General features: G+C 43.7%; 1 protein-coding gene across 1 annotated transcript in view; it reads right to left on the bottom strand.

Annotated features, from left to right (window-relative positions):
* Positions 1 to 25,438, bottom strand: part of GTF2I (general transcription factor IIi) — a 108,454-nt gene that overhangs the window by 20,131 nt on the left and 62,885 nt on the right. The window contains exons 14-22 of the mRNA XM_042780966.1: positions 19,305 to 19,488; positions 14,508 to 14,566; positions 12,621 to 12,692; positions 7,684 to 7,867; positions 6,448 to 6,506; positions 3,041 to 3,112; positions 1,934 to 2,117; positions 1,167 to 1,225; positions 680 to 754 (exon numbers count right to left, since the gene is read on the bottom strand). Of these exons, the coding sequence (XP_042636900.1) occupies positions 680 to 754; positions 1,167 to 1,225; positions 1,934 to 2,117; positions 3,041 to 3,112; positions 6,448 to 6,506; positions 7,684 to 7,867; positions 12,621 to 12,692; positions 14,508 to 14,566; positions 19,305 to 19,488 (948 nt within the window). The remainder of the gene's footprint in view (positions 1 to 679; positions 755 to 1,166; positions 1,226 to 1,933; positions 2,118 to 3,040; positions 3,113 to 6,447; positions 6,507 to 7,683; positions 7,868 to 12,620; positions 12,693 to 14,507; positions 14,567 to 19,304; positions 19,489 to 25,438) is intronic.

The following is a 25,438-nucleotide window of genomic DNA, read 5'->3' as shown; positions in this document are numbered from 1 at the left end:
GAGAACAATCATGGGAGAAAGAAGGGCTGCTTATGCACAGGGAGACAGCTCAGGGGGCAGGAGTGCATGGAGGGATGGACATAGGGAAGAGGTAATTATCAGGAAGAAGTGGGAGGGGATCTGTTGCATTGTGGGAAATTGTGCTCAATATCATGAGACAAAGCGTATGTAAACTGCTGTACGGAAAGTGAATTTTCTCTGTAAATTTTCACCTAAATCACAATAATAAAAAAAAAAAGAAACATGGCAGGGGAGATAAGGGGCAAAAAAGTAACAAAAAAGAGACAACAAAAGAAAACAAATGGTAGGACGGTCGACTTACACCCAACCACACGCTGGTGCTGCTGGTACATGGACTGAATGGCAGAGTGAAAAGGCAGGGCTGTCCTGCTGGGTACAAACTGGAGCTAGGTCTACAATGAGCCTTCAGAGATAAACGGACAGATGAGGGCAAATGGACGGAAGTGATCTATCAGGCACTAGCAGGAGGTGTGCTCCAGGATACAGACATGCCGCTGACAGGGACAATTCTAGTTAGAAACATTTGGGAATTTCGCTTCACCACAGATAATGGTATCAAACCCAGCTCTGTCAAAGCGCCTGTGCCTGTGTTTACATCCACAAGGAAGCAGCAGCTAGGAGCTGAGGCATCGACGCAGATGCAGCCCCAAGGCCTCACCTTCCACAGTGACCTCGATCTCAGGGACTTTAGAATTACTGCCGGGGCTTCGCGGTCTTTTTGGGGACTGGAGCGCTGTAAAGAAAGCACAAGATTACCTCGGGGTGTTGCAAACTCAGAAGAGGATGCTTATAAAGCAGAGTATTAAAAGTCATACAGTTTGGCTCTTTTCAAAGAAACCTGAAGAATTAGAATTAAACTGGTAGTGTAATCCTCCACGTGAGTCCCCAAAAAGCTGTGGAAACACGAATGAAGGAGGAGTGCAGACATGACATTTTCAATGAAATGTGAAAAAAGAAAAGCACACACACACGCACACACACACACACGCACACAATCCTACCCATTAAATAAAATACCTAAGACAGCAGAGACAAACAACGTCTCATAAGGATATTGGCCAGCAAAGAAGTATGAATTAAGCAAAGGGGATCAATGTGGCTTTGACAAGTGGTGGAATCTAAGAAGGAGTTCATATGCCTCTTACCTTTAGTGTTGATTTTACTCGCCATTCCAGGAGGCAGGTAGGAAATAACTAGTTCAGGTCTAGAGAGAAAAACCAAGGAAGTGACAGAGGTCAAGACACGTTCTTCTTCACAGCTAGTAAAAGTCCTACCACGACCAGCGTTTCCTGTAGCAGCACTCACTGCGACATCCTGGAACGCAACCCCGTGTCTACCACCATGGGACCACAGCCCTGACGTCTACCATCTGCTAAGTGATCCCATAAAGAGTAAACGACTTTTGTTAAAATCACTAATAGTCCGTTAGCTTTCTGAACCAGTGAGATGCTAGAAAACCATAAACAAGAAATTCGGGGTCACAGGGTCGGCCAGGAGTGAGAGCAGAGGAAGACCTACATCCTCGCCTCCGTGCAGGCGTCTAAGACACCGGGACCCAGGAATCGAATCCGTGCAGGCGTCTAAGACACCAGGACCCAGGAACCAAGTCCACGCAGGCATCTAAGGCACTGGGACCCAGGAACCAAGTCCGTGCAGGTGTCTAAGGCACCGGGACCCAGGAACCAAACGAGCCCTTTGGGGGCAGCTAAGTGTTCTACGCCCCTTGTACTGAAGAGGAACTCACGCACAGGTGAGCCCTTGCAGGGCCAAAGCTCAGCCTGCAGTTCAGAGCTGTTTTCCTTCACGAACTCAAAGCCATCCTGTTCCCTCTAGCTAGGAAAAAAAAAATCAAATAGAAACAGGATTTTATCTTTTGAATTCTAGAAATGCCACATGGGCAAACAGAACTTACTTTTTAACAACAAACTTGATTTTATTACTCCCACGGACAATCCTTTCAAGTCGTGGAATTCCAAACCAGGTAGGGCTTCGAAAGGGAATTCCTTCTGGCAAGCCTTCCACATACAGGAACTCAGGATTTGACTCAAACACAGGATATGGAACTTTCACTGCCTCAGAGAGCCCAAGGGCTTGAGCTGAAAGTGCAAGAGAATGTAACCTGTGGAGGTGACCGTGTGCGCACACGTTCCTGAGTTTACGTCCACATTCTCAAACACGTGACAGGCTCCCTACCAGCTGGCAATACCTACTGAAGATCGAAGGCACGTGGCTTAGTGTATTATGCAACATGGGAGAACAAGCCTAAAAAATAAGTACTTTTAAGAAGAACATTTTAACACTTCAAATCAGAAAGATGGTTACGTTATTAGTCAAAATTACCTCTGTGCTCTGGGCAGAAATGAACTAAAGCCATTTCACGACCAAATGGCAGCTACCCAGCCTGTATGCTGTCATCTAGATGCAAGTTTTCGGTGTCAAGATAGGTATCAGCTGTGTGCAAGGCAGCTAAGCCGAACTCATTCGGTTAGAGACCAGAGGCAGAGAGGGTATTTAGGCTTTCTGATCTGGGGCACAGAATGCCAGCACCAGGTATTACAGACGACGGGAATGCCCCGGGAACACTGCTATCGCTCCCCACTCCTTACTTCCTTTTCCATGACAGATACACCCAATCAAATGAAACACTCTTGCTGAGCCTCCTCAGAATCCTTCTCAAGACAGCGCTCCCGGAAACCACTGTCAACAATCTAAGTTGAAACAAATGATGAAACCCATGTGCCGTACAGGTGTTAGCCAGATTAGCAGCATAGACAGTGGGGCGGAGACCTACCCCAACCCTCCCTTCCACTCCCATTCCGACACACGACACAACGGGATCCAGGAGAAAGAGGGTAACTTGCTCAGTTTAACTGGTGAGTTTAGTTGTACAAACAGCACTAAAATCTACTTCCTGGGACCTTCCTTTTTTAGATCCTGAACTTGCAGAAGTCATTCAGGACATAACATGGCCTTTCAGTTATGTTATAAAATTAAACCATAACCACTGTATTTTACTCACCAAATTTCAAATTAAAAATCTCCTCCACTTGCTTTCGCAGCTTAGTAATTCTCACATTCCAATCTTCTTTGACTGAAAAGCAGAACAACAACAACAACACACAGAGAAATCATCAAAGGTCTTACTGGTGCTGACACACAATCAGACTGTGCCGAAGGACCAGGAAGTACGTGCCCTTATGGCCAGGGATGCGCTTATGTGAATTTTGTTTACTAACAAAAACTTTGGGTCTTAAAGGCAAGAGTCGTTTCCTGCACTAGTCGACAACAGCAAGGAGAACGAATTCAAGTGTAAGTTCACATGGTGAATAAAGAAAAACACGTTAACGTGCCCGAGTGCGCTAAACCAGTGGTTTTCGAGTGCTCCTTGGAGATAAACCAGGGAGCCCCGGCAGGTGTGGAGGGAGCCGCCATGTGGACGCCTACACCAGGTCCAACGAGAGCCCTTCACTTGTGCTTGCTCTCTCCCTGCTTTATTTAACAGATGGGTGCCTAGAAACACACCCAGAAAAATCTCATTCACCACAGCAGGTTTTCCCATGAGAACCAAACCAAAACACCAAACTCACTGCTGTTGAGTGGGACCCGACTCATAGCGAACACCCACTCCTTGGGTTTCCAATCTTCCATCCGAGGAGTGGCTGGTGGGTTTGAATCGCCAGCCTTCTGGTTAGTAGGCAAATGCCTTAGGCACCATGAGAACTAAACGGCAAACAGGTCAGCGACCTGTCACTCAACCCTGCCCACATCCACAGTCTGGTTTAGGTTCCTACCCCTCATCTGTAAGACAATCTTTTAAATGTAGCAACATACACAAACAAAGCAAAGCAGGTGAGCTACTGGAAGAGGTGTGCAGTGTCACTTGGACAGGTATTTAGGGCTTGTTGGGTGGTGGTGTGGACAGAGGACGGAGGCAGATACGGAAACAGTGGAGGATGACTGGAGGTGCTGGATGAGGAAAGGAGGGACAGAGAGTAAGAGGAAAAAGGCAGTGTGTGGAAGAATCACCAAAGTGTGGAAGTCATCCGTGTTTGCCGACAAAGGCACTGCAAACGTGGGAGCAGCTCTGAAAATACTGCTAAAGACTGGGGCTTCAGAAGATCTTTATTATCATTTTTTTAAAACTTAAAAAACAAAACAAAAAACCAGAAGCAAAACTCACCCAGCACCTCAAAGGTTTAGCATAAACTGCCTTTTCCCTCTGATTTCAGAAGCTCAGTCATTCTGCTGAAGAAGGGACTCCAGTACCATCCAAATGTGAATCACCAATTCTCATCAAGTGTCTTTCAGTCTCCTATCTGCTTCCTCATCCTGCCTTTGTCCACCAACACTGGGAGATCCTCCCAGTGCTCCTAACTAAAGCCAAGCAACACGCCCCACTCTTCCCCGGCGCTGAACTGCCAAACAACACGCCCCCGCTCCTGCCCCAATGCTGAATGGCCTGGCCAGCACAACTTTCTCACGTGTGACTTCTCTATTTTATTAGATTAAAGGCAAAGGGCACCTGCAGAAAACATCTGTTACTTTCAAAATTCTACTGCCATGTAGTCTATGACTTCATTATCGAAAGCGTGGTCTACTGGCAGCCAAGACATGTTTTCCTGGAAAGAATTACAACTCTTAATTCTTTCCAAGGTTTTGTGTGAATGGTAGAAGTTTAAGTACTGTTAATGACTGGAAGACTCCCTCTGATCCAGGCCTTTAAATTATATTTGATGACACAGTACTGCTCAGCAATACAAGAGCAAGTCCTACTGAAACGGTTACCCAATCCTTGGAGCGACCTCCACGGTGCCTGCACATTGATCTACGACTGGCTTCCTCAGTTTGCAGTCACTACCAGGGCTACCGGGAAAGCAGCAATTACATCATGTGCAACCTTGAATCTCGGGTCTGTCTCGAGAAATGAAGACACGGACAGACTTTCATCATGCTCAGACCAATCCACAGTAAAGAGCTACCTTCAGGTATGTCCGTCTTTCTCCATTACTTCCCTAAGCAAAGTCCACCAGCTCTCAGCCCTTCAGCCCAGCCCTAACCCTCAGGGCCTTTTTCCTCAAGCAATGCTGAAGGAGTTCCTGGGTAGAGCCTGGTGCTGATTTAACCTGCTCTGCAGGACTCTGGGCACAGCTCACAGTACTACTAGGATACAACTTCTCAACCACTCTGCACGCCGTGGCACACGCTCACGTTATACAATCCATGGGGCATACTGGATGACCTTCACCCATAACCGCAGGGCCCCCCAACGGCTGAAGGATCAGCATTCTAGTACACACCGACAGCCCATCTTGCACACTAGATGACCTCAGTATTCACAAGAATGCTTAAGTGCATGAATTCAAAAACACCCAATGTAAAACAGAAGCTCAGAGTCTCTTCCCAACACTCATTTCATGGCAACATCAACCTTGAGAGTACAGGGCGACAGGTTCCTCAGGGTGGAGTGGATCGGCAAGTGACAGTCCCTCTGCCATTACGCAATGGCTAGCCAACAAGAAGATAGGAAAAAAGAGAGGCACACTTCTAGCTCAAATCAAGTAAATGAAACCGTTCATACAACTTGGCTGTGATGTCAATGTAGGCATTGCAGTATTTTTCATTTTAGGAACAGGGATCATATAAGCAAAGGGAGCCCTGGTAGCATAGTGCCTAAGGCACTTGACTGCTAACCAGAAGGCTGGCGGTTCAAACCCACCGGCCACTCCTCGGAAGGAAGGTTGGGCAATCTACTTCCGTAGTGATACTGCCTCAGAAACCCAAGGAGGGGTCACTACGAGTCGGGTCCGACTCGACAGCACACAACAACAGCAACGTGGTCCAAACTGGCAGGCTCCAAAATGGCAGTTGGTAGCCACTATGCCATCACCACCTGACACAGGGGTAGTTCACAGTTGAAACTGTGACATGCTCTAAGTGCCACACACCCCCACAGATTTTAACATAAACAGTGTAAATGTCTGAAATAAAGAATGTAAAATACGTCATGAATATTCTTATTGATTACAGACCGAAATAATACTGTTCATATATTGGGTGAATTTCATATATTGGGGTAAATCCATTAAGTGTCTTTTCACCTTTTTGTAACGTGACTCCTAGAAAATCCAAAATGACACAACAGGCTCCCCTCTGTGGTGCGCACACTCCGAGGGGCCAAGGGGTCCTACAGGAAAAGCTGAGTTTTCCCAAAGCTGCACTCACTGATAAATCAAGGAGGGCCTATACTGGCATCCACGAAAGGTTTTTTTTTTTTTAATTTGGGGAGTGGAAGGAAGAAGAGGGATGTGGTCCACAGCTTTAAAAGATTAAAAAAAAAAAAAAAAAAAAGAAGAAAGGCCACACCATAAAACAACTTGCAAACGTCTGATCCGGGCTAGTCTTTAACAGCATTCCACAAGCACCTACCTGGAGTATTGGTTCTTGGCTGAGTAACTTCAGTTGTGCTGTGAGTCAGAAGTTCTGGTCTGTGAAAGCAGGGTTGGGATTAGTAACATAGCCTGAATGCTCCCCATGGAGCTGCGCACTGCCAGTCATTCCCCACGGCTCATTCTGTCTTCCTTTGCAGGGAAAAATCATCCTGGTGACCATAATGTACTTTGAAAACAGCAAGGATTGTATCACACGATTTTTACAACTTCATGTATGCAACTGTGGGGTATTTCCACCTGGATGTCCCCAAAGGCATTTTAAGCTCAACTGTGAAAAATCAAACACTTTTTTTTTCCCTGTCCCCAAACCGCCTCCTCCTCTTGCTTCTACATTTCAGATGAACTATACCCTAACTGTACCATCCCAGCCAGGAATATGGACGGTGCCCAGACATCCCTTTCTCTTCCTTAGTCCCAATAAACACAGAGGAATGCACAGTGTCCAGTAAGGAAAGGACCACCACAGACCCCACCCTTCAACGTATCTGCTGCTGCTGGGCTTTAGGACTGGCCCTCGACTCCCACTCCGTCTCCAAATGACTCATTCTGCTGTCTGTCAAACTCAAGCCAGAAGACACTTTCTAGAATGCAAAGCTGTTTTTTTTTTGTTTGTTTTGAGAGAAGTCTTTCAAAGTCCTTTACTGACCACCAGTGCTTTCGAAGCACATGAGGTCTTCCCCCACGTGGCCATCCTCACTCTAGATCTTACTGACAGCCATGCCAAGTCCCAGAGCAACTCTCAATGCACAAAGAATGGTGCAGTGAACATTCAAGCATATCTGACACCATCCTGACTCCCTCAGATGATTTCCTTTATGGAAAACACCTTTGTCCCACTCTGTATGAACAGTGACCCAACTGTCCTCGCGACCATGTCCCCTTCCCCCAAGTGCTAACACTTCACAGCATTTATCTCGGTAAGAAACCTCCCAATGACACAGCGTCTGTTGAAGGTGAAATTGTCCAGCGGATAGGTTGGCAGTCTGAGCTCACACACAGGTGCCTTACAAGGAAGGCCAGGGGTCAGAACTGATGTGATGGCACCTGGCCTGGTTTGGTGTTGGTGCCCGGAACTAAGGACGTACTTGCTCAGTAAATTCATCTCTACAGGACCCTCATTTCCATGGGGAGAGCACAGTCTGCTGAAAGGGAACACAGTGCCACCTTCCCTCAGGAAACGCATTACGTTTGTTTCTGCAGATTAAAATCCTACCTTTTAATGACAAATTTAATTCGATTGCCCACTTGGATGATTTTTTCCAGCCGTGGGATCCCATACCACGAAGGACTTCTAAAGGGAATGTTCTCTGGCAGTCCCTCCACGTAGAGGTCATTGGGATGCGCCTCAAACTTCTGGTAAGGCACAGCCTTGGCTTCGGTGCTCCCCAAGGCTTCAGCTGAACAAAGGCAAGGCAATGTGTCAGAGCAGGTCTCTGTGCAAATCACATTACAGAATAGTCCAAAGCAAAGTGTGCCTCAACGTAAAAAACTACAGAAGAGGCAAGGGAAGCCTTGAGATCAATATACTCCCCACTGGAATGGACCCAACCCAGTAACAGCTGAGGAGCTTGTGTGAAGGCGAGCAGATCCGAGGATAAATAAGCTGTGATCGAGAGCTAGTTCTTGGTGGACTCCTGCCTGGGATCCCTGCTTCTGAGGCATTACCAGCAGGCCTAAGATGTTAAGAGATTTAAACACTTTCATCAGCGTGGGGAAGAAAAGAGGGTAAGAAAACTGTGACAGACGGTAAACAACGCGGCCGAAACGCTAACTTCTCGCCTATCTATCATATTCCTTTCTAGTTGGCTACTGTTCACCAGCTGGTTTCAGGCTATTCTGTCATCTGTACCACAACCATGAGATTAATAATATTTGCTCTCATCCCTAAAACCATCAAGAACATGCCATTTTAAAAGGAAGTCACTTTCTCCAAAAAAAAAAAAAAAACTAGTGGAAATGAGACATGAAACCTGTAAATAGAGTCTGCTTTACATTAAGAGATACAATTCAACGCATGAATCTCATTTGGATTCAGATTCAAACCATCAACTTTAAAGACATTTTTCAGATAAACGACATTAACTCTTATCAAGAAAGAGTGTAAACATTGTTGGGTGTGAAGAAGACGAGGGGGTAGTTTTCAGAAAATGTCCACACTGTTCAGGAAGGCACCCTGAGAGGTTCAAGTGATGTGATGTCAGGGATTGGCTTTGTAATATTCCTGAAAAGGAGGAAAAGCAAGAGAAGAAAAGGGACGGGTGAAAGAAATACAGAAAAAGTTCCTAACGGGTCTATGGGGGTTCACTGTAGTACTCTCTACATTTTGGTGTGAGAAAAAATTTGAAATGTAAAAATTAAAAGCCTAATTTCTGCTCTGAAAAGCACTCTGGTAAAGATCAGACAACTCACACCATCACCAGCAGCTACACAGGACTGTCCCTCTTGCTCGCTATGTGGCATGTTTAAATATTTCACACCAGCTGACTTGTGGGGAAAAAAAAAAGTGACTCACTGACATATTAATTTGCATTTTTTGATTCTTAGACATTCCTCTCAAATTAATTTTTAATGTCTTTTAATTTTAATTAAAATTTTAATTTCTTCCTTCAACCACTAGGCAGCAAAGCCCAATGGCTCAAGTACAGGGACTCTTTGGTATAAGCAGGAACTGTGTTCTTGAAAAAAACAACCACAATCTACAAGTCACAGATGCTAAAATAAATACACCCATAAAAAATAACAATAGCGGGTTAGAGGTTTTGATTCTGTTAAACAGAACAAAAAAGGTGTATGTTGTTGTTGTTGTTATGTGCCGTCAAGTCAGACCCGACTCTTAGCGACTCCTTCTTGGGTTCCAAGGCAATATCACTATGGAAGGAGACTGCCCAACCTTCCTTCTGAGGGGTGGCTGGTGGGTTTGAACCTTCACCCTTCTGGTTAGCAGTCAAGTGCCTTAGGCACTATGCTACCAGAGCTCCTGAAATGTCATTAAAACTAACTTCTATGAAATACTGAGAAATCAGTTATTGGAGTTGAGAGAAAAAAACAGAAGGTAAAAAACAGGGTGTGTGTGACTACAACAGAGACACAGTGCACTGTGCCCAAGTCCTCCCCTGCTGTCCTGTGGTCTACTCAACGTCACCCAGAGCCCTGAACACCTTCCTCCTCCTCTGATATCAATGTGCTCCTTTACTACGTACTCCCGACGGATGGACGCTCTACGGGGCAAAGATACTGTCAGTCCTGCTGGGTCCTCAGCACCAGACACACAAGTGTCAAAAACAGCCGCTCGATGACTGAGCGACCATGCCGTGGGCAGCAGGAAATGTGTCCTCAGCAGCTGCAGTGGTGGACAGCTACTGAGGATCCACGTTCCCCTTTCCCTGGCCACTGCCCTTAAATGAAGCAGCAGTTCTGCTGGGTTCTCACTCACTAAGGTAGCTGCAACGCTCAATCTCCCTAAAACCATGAGCACTAACACAGGGTTGAGCTTCTCACACAACTTAAAGAAGCCAATTCGTGTCACTGAACTACCCTTGTAGAGATCCCTGGAATAGTTTATGTTCCGTGGTGTATCTTCGCAACAACAAACGAACAAAGGAAATCTCAACAAACCCATAACAAGTGATGAAACGCCATCAGTAACCCAGATCTTCCAACAAGAGAGATGTGGACCAGAATTAATGTGGTGGTCACTCAAATGATTTCAGACATGACGAGGGGCAAGCACTGTGTCACCGGCAGTGGAGGGAGTGGTAGCTACTGCCAAAGGGACCAGAGTTTTCACTGAGGGGACAGAAAACCGGGCGATGGATCATGGTGGTGGTAGCATGTGGTGACTATCATACATTACAGAGGGCAAACTATTTGTTATATATTTCACCACAATAAGGTTTTAAAAGGAAATCAATTATAGGGAAAACAGATATTAAAAACAAAATTCTCATCTAGTAAAGAGTCGTGCTTATTGTTCACAGGATAATAACTGGTAAACTCGCATCTATTTTCTTAACTCCAATGCCAAAATGTTTGCCAGTGGCCACCTTCAAAGTGAACAGACCAACTCGTGAACAGCCCTCTCCTTCCCCCATGTCAAAAAGCTGGCCTCCTTGGCACATCCAGTGACTTGTGACCAGAAGTTAGGGTCCTCATTTATACTACATAGCCAGGGACAGTGGTGAGAAGGCAAAATGTAAAATCCTCACTTTCCCCGCTGTTACGTTTGTAGGGAGTTTAATAACATAATTAGTAGAGAATAAACACATGGCTTCTGCAAATAATACACAGGTTTGTAGCTGCTACTTGAGATGCACCTAGAAAATGGTTTATTGGGTCTAGAAGACCCAGTGCCATGCATCCCTGCTGGAAGCCACAGTTAGATAAAGACTGCCTCCACGTGACTTGTCTTCTGTGTGGTAACAGTCACACAGTTTGTTTCAGAAAGTGTAGCTGCAGAACCATGGTCCCTGTGGACACAGCCACGCATAGCATGGCCTGCCTGTGGCACTGCTTGACTCCCGTGCAGTCCTCAGGACCATGATCCAACGAGGTGCAGTGAACACTGCAGGACTGAAAGACACGGAGCCTTCCAGTGGCTCACAAGATCACTGCATGACACTGATTCATTCAACAAACATCTGCTGAGCATCTGCTCAGGCACGAAGCACAGTTCTCGCAGTAAACGGACAGACAAGGTCTGGGCCGACAGACAACCATCGATGCTTTCGGGGGAAAGAGAGGGCATGTCTGGCGGTCTGTGTTGGATGGGGTACTTGATGAAGGCCTCCCCAATGTGGCACCGTTTGAGATGCACACGGGGAATAAAGGGGAGACGCCCATGAAGAAGGGAGACGTTCAGCAACAGGACATCCCTGGGGTAACAGTCACGGCGGGGGGCTGACCTCAAAAAATAAAGGGCTGGAGCACAGGAAGTGGGGTGAGTTGACAGTGAAACGCAGGGTGGGGGTGGCAGTTATCTGGCCACATCAGGGATTGTGGAATTTGAAAGAAAAACACAAAGAACAGAGTGGAGAGACAGTAGTGGCTGCTCTGTGGCACTGGCTCTGACTAGAGGACGGACAGCGCAGAAGAAGAAACGTGTCTGGATCTGGAGGGTGTTTCCGACGGACTGGAAGCAGGCCTTGTTTCGAGACCGGATGCGGGAAAGGAGGAAAAAAGAACTCAAGGGTAACCCCACGTTTCTGCCCTAGACAGCTGGGGAGAGTGTGGTACCCTGAGCAGACCGAGAGAGAAACGGGCTGGAGGTGAAGGGAACTCAGTAACTCTCTCAGGACACATCTGAGCAGCTATAAAGCTTCAGAGTGGGGACACAAGCCTGGTGTTAAGGAGAGTTTTCAGAACCCCAAACTCACTTCATCAGGATCTACAGACAGCGTCTCTTTAAGCTGTGCAACAATGTGGGGTTGCCTGTGGGAAGGCAGAGAGAGAGAGCGCCCAGCACTGAACGCTACAGCAGCACACCAAAACTAAAGATCAAAAGGAAGGTGCCATCAAGAGACAGAAAAATCAACAGCCCACAAGACAGGAAGAAAACCAGGAAAGTGTGGTGATCTAGAAGACAAGACAGGTATGTTTCAAGAGACAGTAAGGCTTAACATTTTCCTTAAAAATAATACAATGCAACTACTGAATGCTGCTGAGAAGTAGAGTGAAAACAGAAGACACTCTGAGTAACAAGACACGATGGGGTGACGCTAAACAGACCTTATGAGGCCAAGCACGAGGAGCATGGTGACAGGACGGGTCAAAGACAATTCCTGCCCTTTCAGGAACCAGAGGCCTAGTGCCATACGCTCCAGCCACCGCCCGCCGCTGCAGCTCTCCACTACTGCAGTGTCACAGGAACAAGACAAAGTTCAAAGAGAAAAGGCACCCACTACCAAAAAGGTAAAGGGTCACAACCCTATACTGTATCTAAAAAACTCTACAAAGCTTCCCGGGCAGTCATTAAGCTAATCCCCCCCGGACTTATGTATCAACTTTTCATAACAAATACACATTAAAAAACACACACAATAAATGAAAACTGGAAGTGAATCACGTTAAATTTACTTACTTGCCTAAAATAAAATAAAAATTGTAAAAACATTATTCTGTAATACAGTTAGCTGAGAGGGGAAATTGACTTACCAAATTTTTTGCAGAAAAGCTGATCCACCATCTTTCTTAATTTAGTGATTCTGGCATACCATTCTTCCTTTACTGTAAGAGAAATAAAGATCAGAATTTTCTCAGTGTGATGGCTTTCAGAACTTAGCTTATTAAATATGTAATTATGAAATATGCAGTATCGTTTTTCAGTTCTCTCCAACTAAAATAATCTCTAAGATCTCAGAATGTGTTTACTAGTTACACAATGCCGACCAAACCAAAAGCAAACCCATTGCTGTGGAGTCAATTCCAACTCATAGTCACCCTACAGGATAAGACTGTCCCAAGGCTATGAAACCTTCCCTGATGAAGACTGCCACATCTTTCTCCCAGAGTGACTGCTGGATTTGAACTGCCAACCTTTCAGTTAACAGTGGAGCATTCAACCACAGTACCACTAAGGCGCCTTATAATGCTGACAGCAAACAAGAATAGTTAAGAACAAACCAAAAAAAAGAGAAAGAAAACGTACCACTCAAAAGTAACCCTGCATGGGGACAGTGTCACCATGAAAGGTAGGCGATGGCAGAAACACTGTACGGGGATGGTGTCACCGTGAAGGGCAGGGCGTGGCAGAATGCCATGTCCTCAAGATGAGGGAGCACAGATTTTTTGTGCTAGTGAACTGAGGGATATGATAACGCTGGCAGTCCTTCCATTACAACACAGTGGAGCTCACTCCAGTACAGAACAAAACAAGGGAGACAAAACCCCATTTGTGACTGTGGTCAATGTCCTGAGACAAAGTGTATGTGAACTGCTGCGTGGAAAGTGAATTTGCTCTGTAAATCTTCACTCAATCACAATTAAAAAAAAAAAAAATTTGTCCTTCCTTCAAAACACCTAACAAACCACTGAGGACCCCCACCGAAGTATTTTGTTTTGTTCTCAGTTCCATTTACCGAGAAATGAGGTATGTGCAATTCACTTAGAGAATGCGACTAATCCGTTTATTCCTCTTGCCACAGATGTCTGCAGTGTGATCTCTTCTGTGGCAGGACCCAGTGCATGTACACTACAGACATTATTCCACATGAGAGGGGCATGAAGAAATTCTGTGGACTGGAACTGTCAAGAGTTCCTCACTGTGTACATCAAGTACCTCTGTATTCCTCAATTATGAACTATAAAATGGAAACAGGGTTAATGCATTTTTGGCTATACGCATGTTCAGTGTACCATGTTAGGTGCAAGTATGACTTTAGAATTGTCCTTACTTACGAGATTATATGTGGTTAAGGAGGTGTGTACAACTGCCAAGTTGATAAGGGTCAGACTGTGATAGTTAAAGCTGTGTGTCGACTTGGCTAGACCATGATTCTGAGTGGTTTAACTACTTGTGGTGTGGCTGTTCCCATGATGAGAACTGGTGTAATATGCTCTGAGCAGCCAATCAGTTGAAAGGGAGTTTCTTTAGGGGTATGGCCTGCTTCCAATATATATATGGTCATCCTGGGACAATTTGGGAACCTTCTGTGGATCTGAATCCTGCTGTGCTGCCTACATCTGTCCTATGAACCAAAAACAATCCACCATTTTGCCGGTGATCTGGGATTCGTCATCCACCGAAGTCAACAGCTATCATACTGCCTGCCAATCTTGAGCTTCTCAGCCCCTGCAGCTTTGAGTCAGGAAAAGCCTTCAGCTTGATGTTTGATCTAGGAACTTGGGACCTGCCAGCCTCTGTAATTGTGTGAGCCATTTTCTGAGGATAAGTTTCTCCATACATATATTTAAGCTTTCCTGGTTTTGCTTCTCTAGAGAACCCTAACACATTTAGTGAGTGACTTTTTGTGAAGGGTAAATACAATTAATGTAAGTCAAGTTCTGAGCTGACACACAATGTTACAAACACTGGAGACCTACCTCCTGATGCTGGTTTGTCAAGCTGTAAATCTTCACGTGTTGAATTCAAAAGTTCATGTCTGAAATGCAAGACAAAGTACTATTTACCATGCAGTATTTATCTAGGTAACAGCCATTTGTACATATTTGATATTCAATTACCAAGGACAGTCAAAAAAAAAAAAAAAAAAAAAAGATTTTTGAGATTTGTAAAGAGCAATCAAACCAAATGGTACAAACTGTCTGATAGAGTGCTTCACAAAGCATCTGTTTGCACCATATTAGACTGAATTTTGCAGCTCACATGTACTTTATAAAATGTTTAACACAAACGCAGCAAATAACAATTTTTTTTTAACTTTTATTGTGATTTGGGTGAAAGTTTACAGAGCAAATTTACTTTCCATACAGCAGCTCACATACACTTTGTCTCATGACATTGATTGCAATCTCCCATAATGCAACAGCTCTCCGCCCACTTCCTCCCAATAGCCACCTTTTCCCTGTGTCCTTCCATCTCATGTACTCCTGTCCAATGAGCTGTCTCCCTGTGTACAAAGCCCTTCTATTCTCCCACGACTAATCTCTCCAAGGAGTGTATCTACCTAATGTAAATGTTCAGCTCATATGGCCTGTCTTTTGCTTGGCTGGATGTCACAGGGGTGGGTTCCATTTCAGACCTGAAGGGCAGCTAGGGGCTACAGTCTCAGGGGTTTCACCAGGCTCTTTCAGACCAGCAAACTTGGTCCTTTTTTTTTTTTTTATATGATTTTGAGTTTTGTTCCCCACTGTTCTCCAACTCTATCCAGGATCTCCTACAGAGATCCCCCAGCAAGTAGCTGACAGTGGTAGCCAGGCACCATCTAGTTCTTCTTGTCTCATCGTCATATAGGTTGAGGACTGCAAGTACCAGTCCCTTGGACTAACTTATTTCCATGCATCTTTGTTTTTCTTCATTCTTTACTCTGGATGAAGAGAGACTCATTGTTGCATCTAGATGGCTGCTTGCCAAGTTTTTAAGAGCCCAGTCGCTACTCGTCAAAGTAGGATGTGGAACAATGTTTTTGTGTAGTACGTTATGTCAATTGAGCTTGATGTCCCCTGCGACTATGGTCCCAAGCCCACAGGTCCAACTGCTCACTCCCTCTGGGTAGCTGGTTGTGGCCAAGAAGTAACTACAATCTTATCCCTTGTCAGCTCTACTATATACCTGGAAATTCTTATAGAACATAGAAACACACTTATAGAAACACTGCCTGCCAACCCTATACGTGGTCATGGGCACATTCCGCCCTGCACAGACATACTGAATCACTCAGCCTGTCCACCCATCTATCCACAGTACATCAATGTTTGTCACCACTGACACAATACTAAATTACAAAACATTTGAAATGAGATGCTTTAATTTTACATTATATTCAAGACTACATTACTTTAATACATCTATAAACTGATCTTAAAATCTTAAATATATTTTAATATTCATATTTGTGGGCAATATACAGGTAGCCCTGTAGTATATTATGACATTCCCAACAACTCCTTTTTAAGTTGGTTCTGATAGAAACTTCCTATTTTAAAAATTACCATTATTATTGCCTCTGATTATCAGTATCTTTACAAATTCGATCTTTATTTGACTATCAGTGTTGGAAAAAGTACATATAAATTCAGATATATTTTAAGTACATACATCTATATGTATATGTATACACACACACACACATCATAAACATTCACTCCAACAAAGAAGAGTCGGACAATGCTGGCATTCTGTCCTTTGTGGTAGTAATGCCGCTTGTGGAAGGTTCTGGATCATCTGGATCAGCCCTGGGAATGGGGATGGTGTTTCTAGTCAGAAAATCAGTGAGAGTTGTCTGTACGGTCCTTTTCTTTTTTTCCTCATATATGTCACGGTAACATCTCATTGCTTCCCGAATCTGCCTATTGACTTTAGCAAAGTGATCAGCATTTGGGTCCATGTTTCCAAGCAGCTGAAGGCCCTGATTCAGTTTAGAAAACACTTCAGCTAATCCTTTGACTGTGAAATTTCTGGACAACTTCTTGTGCTGCTCTTCCTCAGCTTCAACGCTGACACTTCCTGCCTCTCCGGTTATCCGCACGTTATGCAGGCCCAGTCTGCGTTTGAAGCGATGAAACCAGCCCTTGCTGGCGGTGAAGCACTCGCAGTGGTTCTCTCCCTGCTGTTTCTTCAGGTTTTCAAAAAGGCTGCGGGCTTTTGTTTGAATCGTCAGTAAACTCATAGGAACTTTCTTCTGGATTTGGTCTTCAATCCAAACCATCAACAGCTTCTCCATCTCATGGATTGGGCCCTGCCTCTTTGTTAAAATTGTCGATTTTATGTCAATTGCTCCTTTAACTGCCTCCAGAATCCTATTCTTATCCTTAATGATTGTTGAAACGGTCGAATGCGACAGTCCTTCCTCACGTGCTATTTCGCCGACTTTCTTTCCGTTATCATAGGCCTCAATGATCTTCAACTTTATACCCATGTCTAGAGTCTTCCTCACCTTCTTTTTTCGATTAGAACTTTCAATGGCATGACTTCTTTGGCTAGACATATTGTTGGGGGTACAAGCAGTGCAGGTGTTACAGTTAGAGAAACTCCAACAACTTGGTTCATAATTAACAACTGATGCTTCTTATGGTATAAACAGTGGATAAAATTATGTTATAGGACTGGTCTACAGTGAAGTCAGTGTCACAAGAGCAAAGTTGAAGTTTTAACAGCTGTTGGGCGTGTATTCAGTTCTATCGTCCTATGTCTATGTCGTTAGAGTTGAACATTTTCCAGCTTTCTATCCATTACAACTCCTGAAACCGGCTTCACTGCAGACCAGGCCAAAGCCTGCTATACAACAGCGTTTTGAACCATAAATCATAAAACCGAATATCTGCAAGTCAACATCTAAGAACGATAACACCAGCAAATTATGTGCTGATATAGCCGATACACTTTAAGTGGTACGTATCACTAAAAATAAAGTATAAATAAAAAACGAGTGGGTGGTCCTAATGCAAATAACTAAAACACACCATAAAGCTTGGCACTACCTGCATATGTGTTATTTTCCCTAATAACTCAACAGCCCATAAACATAAGTCAAAAATCCTAAGATTTTTACCATCTAATTTACGTATCTCATTTTCCTGTTTTATTGTTATGCCTAATCTCAGGGTGGGAGGAGGAATATCTTGGACAGATAAACTGGGCCCACATGATCCACAACCTTAGGTATGTTGGAAATTGATACACGCTTAAGTCAATGGTCTACATAATATTTGTTCATTGTTATTAAACTGTGAAATAAAATAGATTTATTAAGAGCTACAGAATCACTATCCCGAATAAACAAAATAGGTGAATCGAGGCTAAATACACAGACCTTCCAGGAAAGCTTAAAGAATCCATTCTTATTACTGTGATAGATGGATTTCCATAAATAACTCTGTATACCATAGTGCCTAAGGCACCTGACTGCTGACCAGGAGGCTGGCGGTTCAAACCCACCAGCCACTCCTCGGAAGGAAGATGGGGCAATCTACTTCCGTAGGGATACTGCCTCGGAAACCCAAGGAGGGGTCGCTATGAGTCGGGGCCGACTTGACGGCAAACAACAACAACAACAACAACAACACACTGAAACAACATGAAAGAGGATGTGCACAGCACCACTGTCTGATAAGGTTATATAAACCTTTACATGTCCTAAAACACACTGTTTTTATGGGTGCAGAATTCATTTTCACTTACAATTTGGAAAAAAAAGCCACTTAACAGTGTTGTGGCATCCAAAGTGGTCATTAGTGACTGTCATTCTTTGTGGATGACCTGGGTCTTTACTCTGATATGTCCTGATCCCTCACTTTCAATCCTTGGGGTATTCAAACATTATTAACATGTCACTAGGTATATATATTTTCTGTCCTCTAATTTATCCTGCCTTGCACTTAATCCCTTATCATCCTTTTTAGGGACAACTCCTGTTAGATGGATGTCCCCAGATCAGGACTCCATTCCCTCTCTCCTGTCTCATGGTTTCACCATGTTCTTCACAGTCGATGGACAACGTCCTAGCCCTAACACCAGAACTTTAGTTCAGCAAGTATAGTTTCTAACTTCCTAGACAGCTGTACTCCAATCATTCCCTTTTTGCAAGCACCTCTAGTTAACTGCTTTATGAACATGTAAGAGGTCTGCATAGACCTACCTTTGCTGGAATTTGTTGATGAATGACCCAACAAATTTTTAAATGTTGTAATTTTACTAGTACCAAAATTAGGAGAAAATATAAAAATGTGTGATGGTCCTGCCATTTAAAAAGGAAACCCTGCCACATCCAATTCTAAGGGCTGTACGTTCTTTTTTAAAAAAAACCTGTTTGCTGCACTTTTAAAGTCAGTGCTAAGGGACTGACAGCATTCCGTTAACTTCGTACTTTCTTCCTGCCCTTTCACTACTGACTTTAAACTTCACAGTCAAACATTCTCATGTTAAGCTTTCAACATTTTAGACCTCAAAAACAAGAGGTTGGAAGTGTACTACATCTTTAATGCTTGGAGAAGAAAATCAGAAAAGTCCATGAGAGCTGTCCACTGGTCAGGTGTCCACGTTCCAACAGCTAACTCTGTCTTGAGTCCCACAGTCCTGTCCATAGATACACCCGAAACGGAGAACAGAAACACACCTAATTAAACCTCAACTTCTTAAACCTAGCCCTAGTGGTTACTGAATTTTTATCAACAGCACAAAGACACATTAATAAAGAACAAAGAACTGAGCAAGAGTCTTACTTCTTAATCACAAATCGAATCCTTTCCTTTGCAAGCAATATCCTCTCAAGCCGAGGAATTCCGTAAGTAGACGGCCTCCGGAAAGGAATTCCTTCAGGAAGTCCTTCTACGTAAAGATCTTCCACATGTGACTGGAACAGGGGGTACGGGATCGTCACAGGGCCTTTGGCTTTTATAGCTTGAGCTTTAAAGGTAAAAAGAGAAGAGAAACCTCACTAAAAGACAAGGTGGTAAGCATTTTTCATAGAAAGGTATAACTGAGTATGCATTGCTCTTGATTTCTTTTTACAAATTTATCTTTACTTCTGTTATTGTAAATGAAGAAGTGGTACAAAAAAACTACAGAGAAAAGCACACCAAATAGCCAATAATCTGTTCCCCGGGACGTGCAATGACGTCATCCGTTGCTGCTGGAGAATGGAGATACACCTCGTAGTGAAATCCGAACCGCCTATGGAGCCAATAAAATAGCCAAGTTCATATAGGCTAATACACAACACATAATGAAAGCAGTTTTTAGAAATACAAACATTAGTCTAACTATTCAACTGGGAGCTCTGGTGGTGTAGTGCCTAAGGCATTTGACTGCTAACCAGAAGGCTGGCGGTTCAACCCACCAGCCACTCCCTGGAAGGAAGGCTGGGCCACCCAAGTAGGGGTCGCTGAGTCGGGTCTGACTCCACAGCACATACCACCACCACCACCACCACTATTCAACTTGCAAAAGCTTTGTTTCTAAACGACAGAAGCAGAGATTTCTGGAACTGCAGAAATCCAGCCCAGATCTACTCCCCCATGTAAGGAATGCACCACCTGTGAAAGCGTCACAGCACGGCAGTCGTCACAGCCAGAAGAGCACTTTGGAGATGTGACTGAACAACCTTAACAGGCCCATCTGATCACACAACAGGGAGCTTTGTAAGATGCCCCATCAGAAGCGATCTTTTCAGGTGACAGTGGCACCAAGGGTCACAGGAACATCAGCTTCCCTTCTCCTCTGCCTGCTCTGAAATGCTACGGGAGAAGGGAGATGATACCACGGCTGGACAGAGTCCAACTGGCTCTTGCCTCAAAAAAAAAAAAAGGGGCGAGGCAGGCTAGGAGATGAAATGAAATGAAGTAAAACGTTACAGGTTCCTCCGCTGAGGTGAGGGACACACGGGGGTTTCTGTATTCTCCATTTTTGTTTAAGTTTGGAAATTTTCATAAGATGTTTGCAATACGTCAGTTAGGCCCATCAACAACAACACAGGCACATTTGTGATCAGAAAAGCCTTTAGCATTAAACCACGTAAGGGGAAAACAAAGCACAATTTTCTGTGACTGCACAGCAGACGCAGAGCAGCAGTTTTTCAAAGACTCCCACTGAATTAACACAGCACGGTCCTCTCAGCAGCCTTCCAGAGGGCCCCCAAACGGGGGGGGGGGGGGGGAGGGCGCTCCTGGCATAGCCCAAAAGAGAACAACTTCTCTGACTCCCTCACTCCGCCCCCCACCCCCTTGGCCACATGGGGCTCCATCAGAGAAGCCCCACTGGCATTTAAGGTAGAAGTTTACTAGCTAAACAATAATGTACAGCACTAAGTTTTATGTGTACCGTTATCACGTATAAATGTTGAGACAGATTTAGCGAATCATCTTATTTACCTGTCACAATGAAAGTATCTCCCTCTCAGGCAGTCACTAATCAAATTTCTTTGCAATTATAAAATGTGAAGACTGTTGTAATTTCACAAGTGTTGGTAAATAATGTTTATTTTCTTATAGGCAAAGTAGTCTAATAAATGAGCATAGCAAAAACATCATTTTTGCTTCGCTTTATGAGGAACACTGAGATTAACAGTAAATTATCTAAAATTACAAATGAAACAACCCAGGTAAGAACAGTGAGCATGGGCTCTGTCCTTATGGGCTGCGTATTTACAAAAGCACTGCGCAGGCCCGCTTCACTGAACCCTCTTCCGAAGTTGTTTCCACAATTCCCATGACCTTTCACAAGGATGACTGGTCTGTTGGCTCAGAGAGGATGAAGGCTGGGCAATGCCTCCAGAGACATGCTCTTATCAGTAAGTGAGGTTTCCATATAGAACATATCAAGAGTTTTGGCTTTGCAATGGGCCAACTGAAAACACAATCAAAATGGCTTAAGCTGCAAGGAAAATAAAAGGTATCTAAATCAGGAAAGAGGTAGTAAAACTATCCCTTTCCGCAGATGACATGATATTATATATAAAAACCCACAAAGATGCCACAGGAAGTTATGAGTGAATTCAGCAAAGTGTTAGGCTATGTGGTATCCACTCACACATCAGTCAGATTTCTCTGTATCAGCAATGAACACTCTGAAAAGGAAACTAAGGAAATAATCCCACTTACAATAGCATCTGAAAGAATAAAAGACCTAGAAATAAATTCAGCCAGGAAGGTCAAAGAAGGGTACACTGCAAACTATAGAATAGCACTAAAGAAATTCAAGAAGACTTAAGCAAATGGAAGGGCATTCTGCAGTCATGACTGAGGTTTAATGATGTTAAGATGTCAGAACAAGCAAAGCCATCTACTGATTCAATGCAACCCCCAGCAAACTCCAACAGCCTTCTCTGCAGAAAGAGAAAAGCCAATCCTCAAATTGATAAGAACTGTAAGGGATGCATGCCACTAGCCAGAGCAATCTTGAAAAGGAAAAAAAAAGTAGGAGGACTCAGACTTCCCAATCTCAAAAAAGACTACAGAGCTAAGTAATAAAAACAGCTTGGTCCTGGTGTAACGACAGACATAGTGACATACAAAACAAACTCCAGAGTTCAGAAATGAACCCAGACATCTATGCTCAACTCACTTCCACAAGATGCTAAGTCTATTCAATGGGGAAAGGGTAGCCTTGAAATAAATGAGACAACTGCATCTCCACATACAAAGAACGAAACTGGAACCATACATGCCATAAAGAAAATGAACTCAAAACGGACTGAGGACCTAAACGTGAGAACTGAAAGCATAAAACTCTTAGGAGAAAATGTAAGTAAAGCTTCAGAAAAATGCTAATCTTTAATAATGATTCTCAGATATGACAAAAAAGAAACTGGATTTTCTCAAAAGAAAAGTGTAAAGAAGTTCATCGACAAAATGAAGAGACAATTTACAGAACGGGAGAAAAACTGGGGGAACCACATAAACCGGCAAGAGTTTATTACCCAGAACACACGAAGAACTCTTATCCTACAAAACTCAACACAGAAAGAAAAACCACCCCAAAAAACAATGGCTCAAAGATCTGAATAGGTATTTCAGTAAAGAGGACACACAAGTGGCCAATAAGCACCTGACAAGACCCTCAGCATCAAGAGCCACGAGGGAATACGAATCAAAACCACAAGACACCATTTCACCACCATGACGACGGTGGTAGATACAATGATCCAAAAAATAATCAACAAAGGAAACAACAGAAAATAAAAGATTATTCATGACAATGTGAAGAAACTAGCACCCTCAAACACTGCTGGTAGCAGATTATGAACCCACTTACATAAACTCTCTAGAACAGGCAAACATACAGAAACCCAATTCTACTGGTGGTTGCTGGCGCGGGAGAGAGGAGGAGAAGGGGAGTCTCAGCTGAGGGTCAACGAGTCTCTCAATGTTAACGGAATAATCTGGAACCAGACAGCAGTGATGGCTGCGCTGCACGATGAACGAACCAGAGTCAGTGAACTGCACGTGAGAAAAATGCTGGATTACCAAATGTTCGTTACTATTTTTCACCACAGAAACAAACACAGTCCACTAACACAAGATGTTAATAACAGGAAAAACAGCAAAGATGGGGGGAAAGAGGTGTATGGGAACGCTGCACTCCCTGCACAATTAATCTGTAAACTACAACGGTTCTACAAAATTATGTTGATTTTAAAAAACCCTGTGGCGGGGACCAGGTTTGTAGTCTGACAGAGCCTGGTGGAACCACTTAGATTACAGCCCCTAGCTGCCCTTCAGGTCTGGAATTGAACTTACACTTGTGGTTTCCAGCCAAACAAAAGATAGGCATATGAGTTGACATTTACCTGAGGTAGATACACTCCTTGGAGAGATCAATCATGGGAGAAAGAAGGGCTGTGTATGCACAGGGAGACAGCTCAAGGGGCAGGAGGGCATGGAGGGATGGACACAGGGAAAAGGTAACTATGGGGAGAAAGTAGGATGGGAGATGTTGGATTGTGGGAAATTGTGGTCAATATCATGAGACAAAGTTGTATATGAACTGCTGTATGCACAATGAATTTGCTCTGTAAATTTTCACCCAAATCACAGAAAATAAAACCCCTATGACCCTTAGATAGACTGCAACCCAACTCCAAGGATCAACTTTTAGCCAAACAATAGAGAGGCCCGCAGAGGGAACAGCTAACACCAGCGAGGAAGGTACTCCTCAGACCAATCAGCCACAGGAGACCAAAAGGGCAGCATCTGCACAAAACCAAAGTTCAGAAGGCCGGAAGGGGGCAGGAAAGATGGACAGACAGGAGCCCAGGGAAGCAGCAGGAAGAGTGCTGTTACACTGAGGTGAAAGGACCCAATGTTACGAAACAAAATGTGCATGAATTGTTGAAAGCAAAACCAACATGCTCTGTAAACTTTCACCCAAACCCCAATAAAAAGTTTTAAAGTTTTAACTGCCCACTATGGGGCAGTTCTACTGTGTCTTATAGAGTTGCTATGAGTCAGACTGACTCAATGGCAAACAACAACGTGTAACTTTAAAATATAAATAAAAATTTATCTGTTTTGTAAACATTCACCCAAATTACAATAAAAATAAAAAACAAAAATTCAAAATTCTATGTCATGCAATTTTTCAGCTGACTAGCTAATCACATAATAAAGAGTCTTTCAAATGAAAAATAAATAAATAAAAAGATCAAAAAATAAAGATGGTTGTAATTTCAAGGTGAACATTCAATATATAGCATGAAGAAATGCTCATGATCATTAGCCATTAGAAAGATGTAAATCAAAGCAACAATGGGCCCTCATCGCAGCCCAGCACTAACAGCAAAGTTCAACAAATCAGGAAACAACAGATGCTGGTGAGTGCGTGGAAAGACCGGAACCCTCATACACTGCTGGTGGGACTGTAAAATGGTGCACTAACGTGGAAAACGGTATAACGCTTCCTTAAAAAGCTGGAAAAGATATGATCCAGCAATCCCACAACTATGTATGTCCTAAAGAAATAAGAGCTGTGACATGAACAGACTGATGCATACCTGTGTTCACTGCAGCACTGTTCACAAGAACAAAAAGATGGACATGACCTAAATGCCCATCAACGGAGGAATGGATCAACAAACTATAGCACATACACATAATGGAACACAACATTCAAGAACAGTGATCAATGTGCAAAATGTAACACGGATGGACTTACAGCCCATTATGCTGAGTGAAGTCAATCACAAAAGGACAAGTATTGGATGATAGTGGTCTACTGTAAAAAGTCAAGAAAGAGGTTTCATAAGAAAATGTTCTTTGATGGGGTGGGCGGGGAAAGGAAGGCACACCAGCACTTAGTAACTTGGGTGAAGGAGGGAAAAAAAACACTCTGAGGACAGCTCTGCTCTGAAATAAAAATGGGGCACCTTGAGTTGAAACGACACGAAAGCAACTTTTTCTTATTTTAAATGCACTAAGCTAGATAGATGCAGGAGCTCTGGTGGCATAGCACACAAGGCACTTGACTGCTAACCAGAAGGCTGGAGGTTCAAAAGCACCAGCCATTCCTCGGAAGGAAGGTTGTACGATCTACTTCTGTAGTGATGCCACCTCAGAAACCCAAGGAAGGGTCGTTATGAGTCAGATCTGACTCGATGCCAGTGTGTTGCGTTGTAAGCTTGATGCAGGGAATATAATGTGTCCCTGTTCTGAAACACACACACACATACCCAACAATGCAGGATGAGAGATGCTTCAGCACTGTAATGGATGGTATCCAAACACTAAATGCCCTGTAAAAAAAAATAGTACCTACCACCCCTACACACCCCAAAAAAAGGAAGTACCAGAAGAGGAAAAAGGTGAAATCTAACTCTGAAGAAACTCAGGTATCTGTCAATATAAGAGCAGGAAAAAGCTAT

The sequence above is a fragment of the Orycteropus afer genome, unplaced genomic scaffold, assembly GCF_000298275.1.
Source record: "Orycteropus afer afer isolate SDZICR_OR568_19922 unplaced genomic scaffold, OryAfe1.0 scaffold00006, whole genome shotgun sequence".
Taxonomy (NCBI): domain Eukaryota; kingdom Metazoa; phylum Chordata; class Mammalia; order Tubulidentata; family Orycteropodidae; genus Orycteropus; species Orycteropus afer.
The sequence above is the reverse complement of the archived record's forward strand: the minus strand, read 5'-3'. Positions and strand labels throughout refer to the sequence as shown.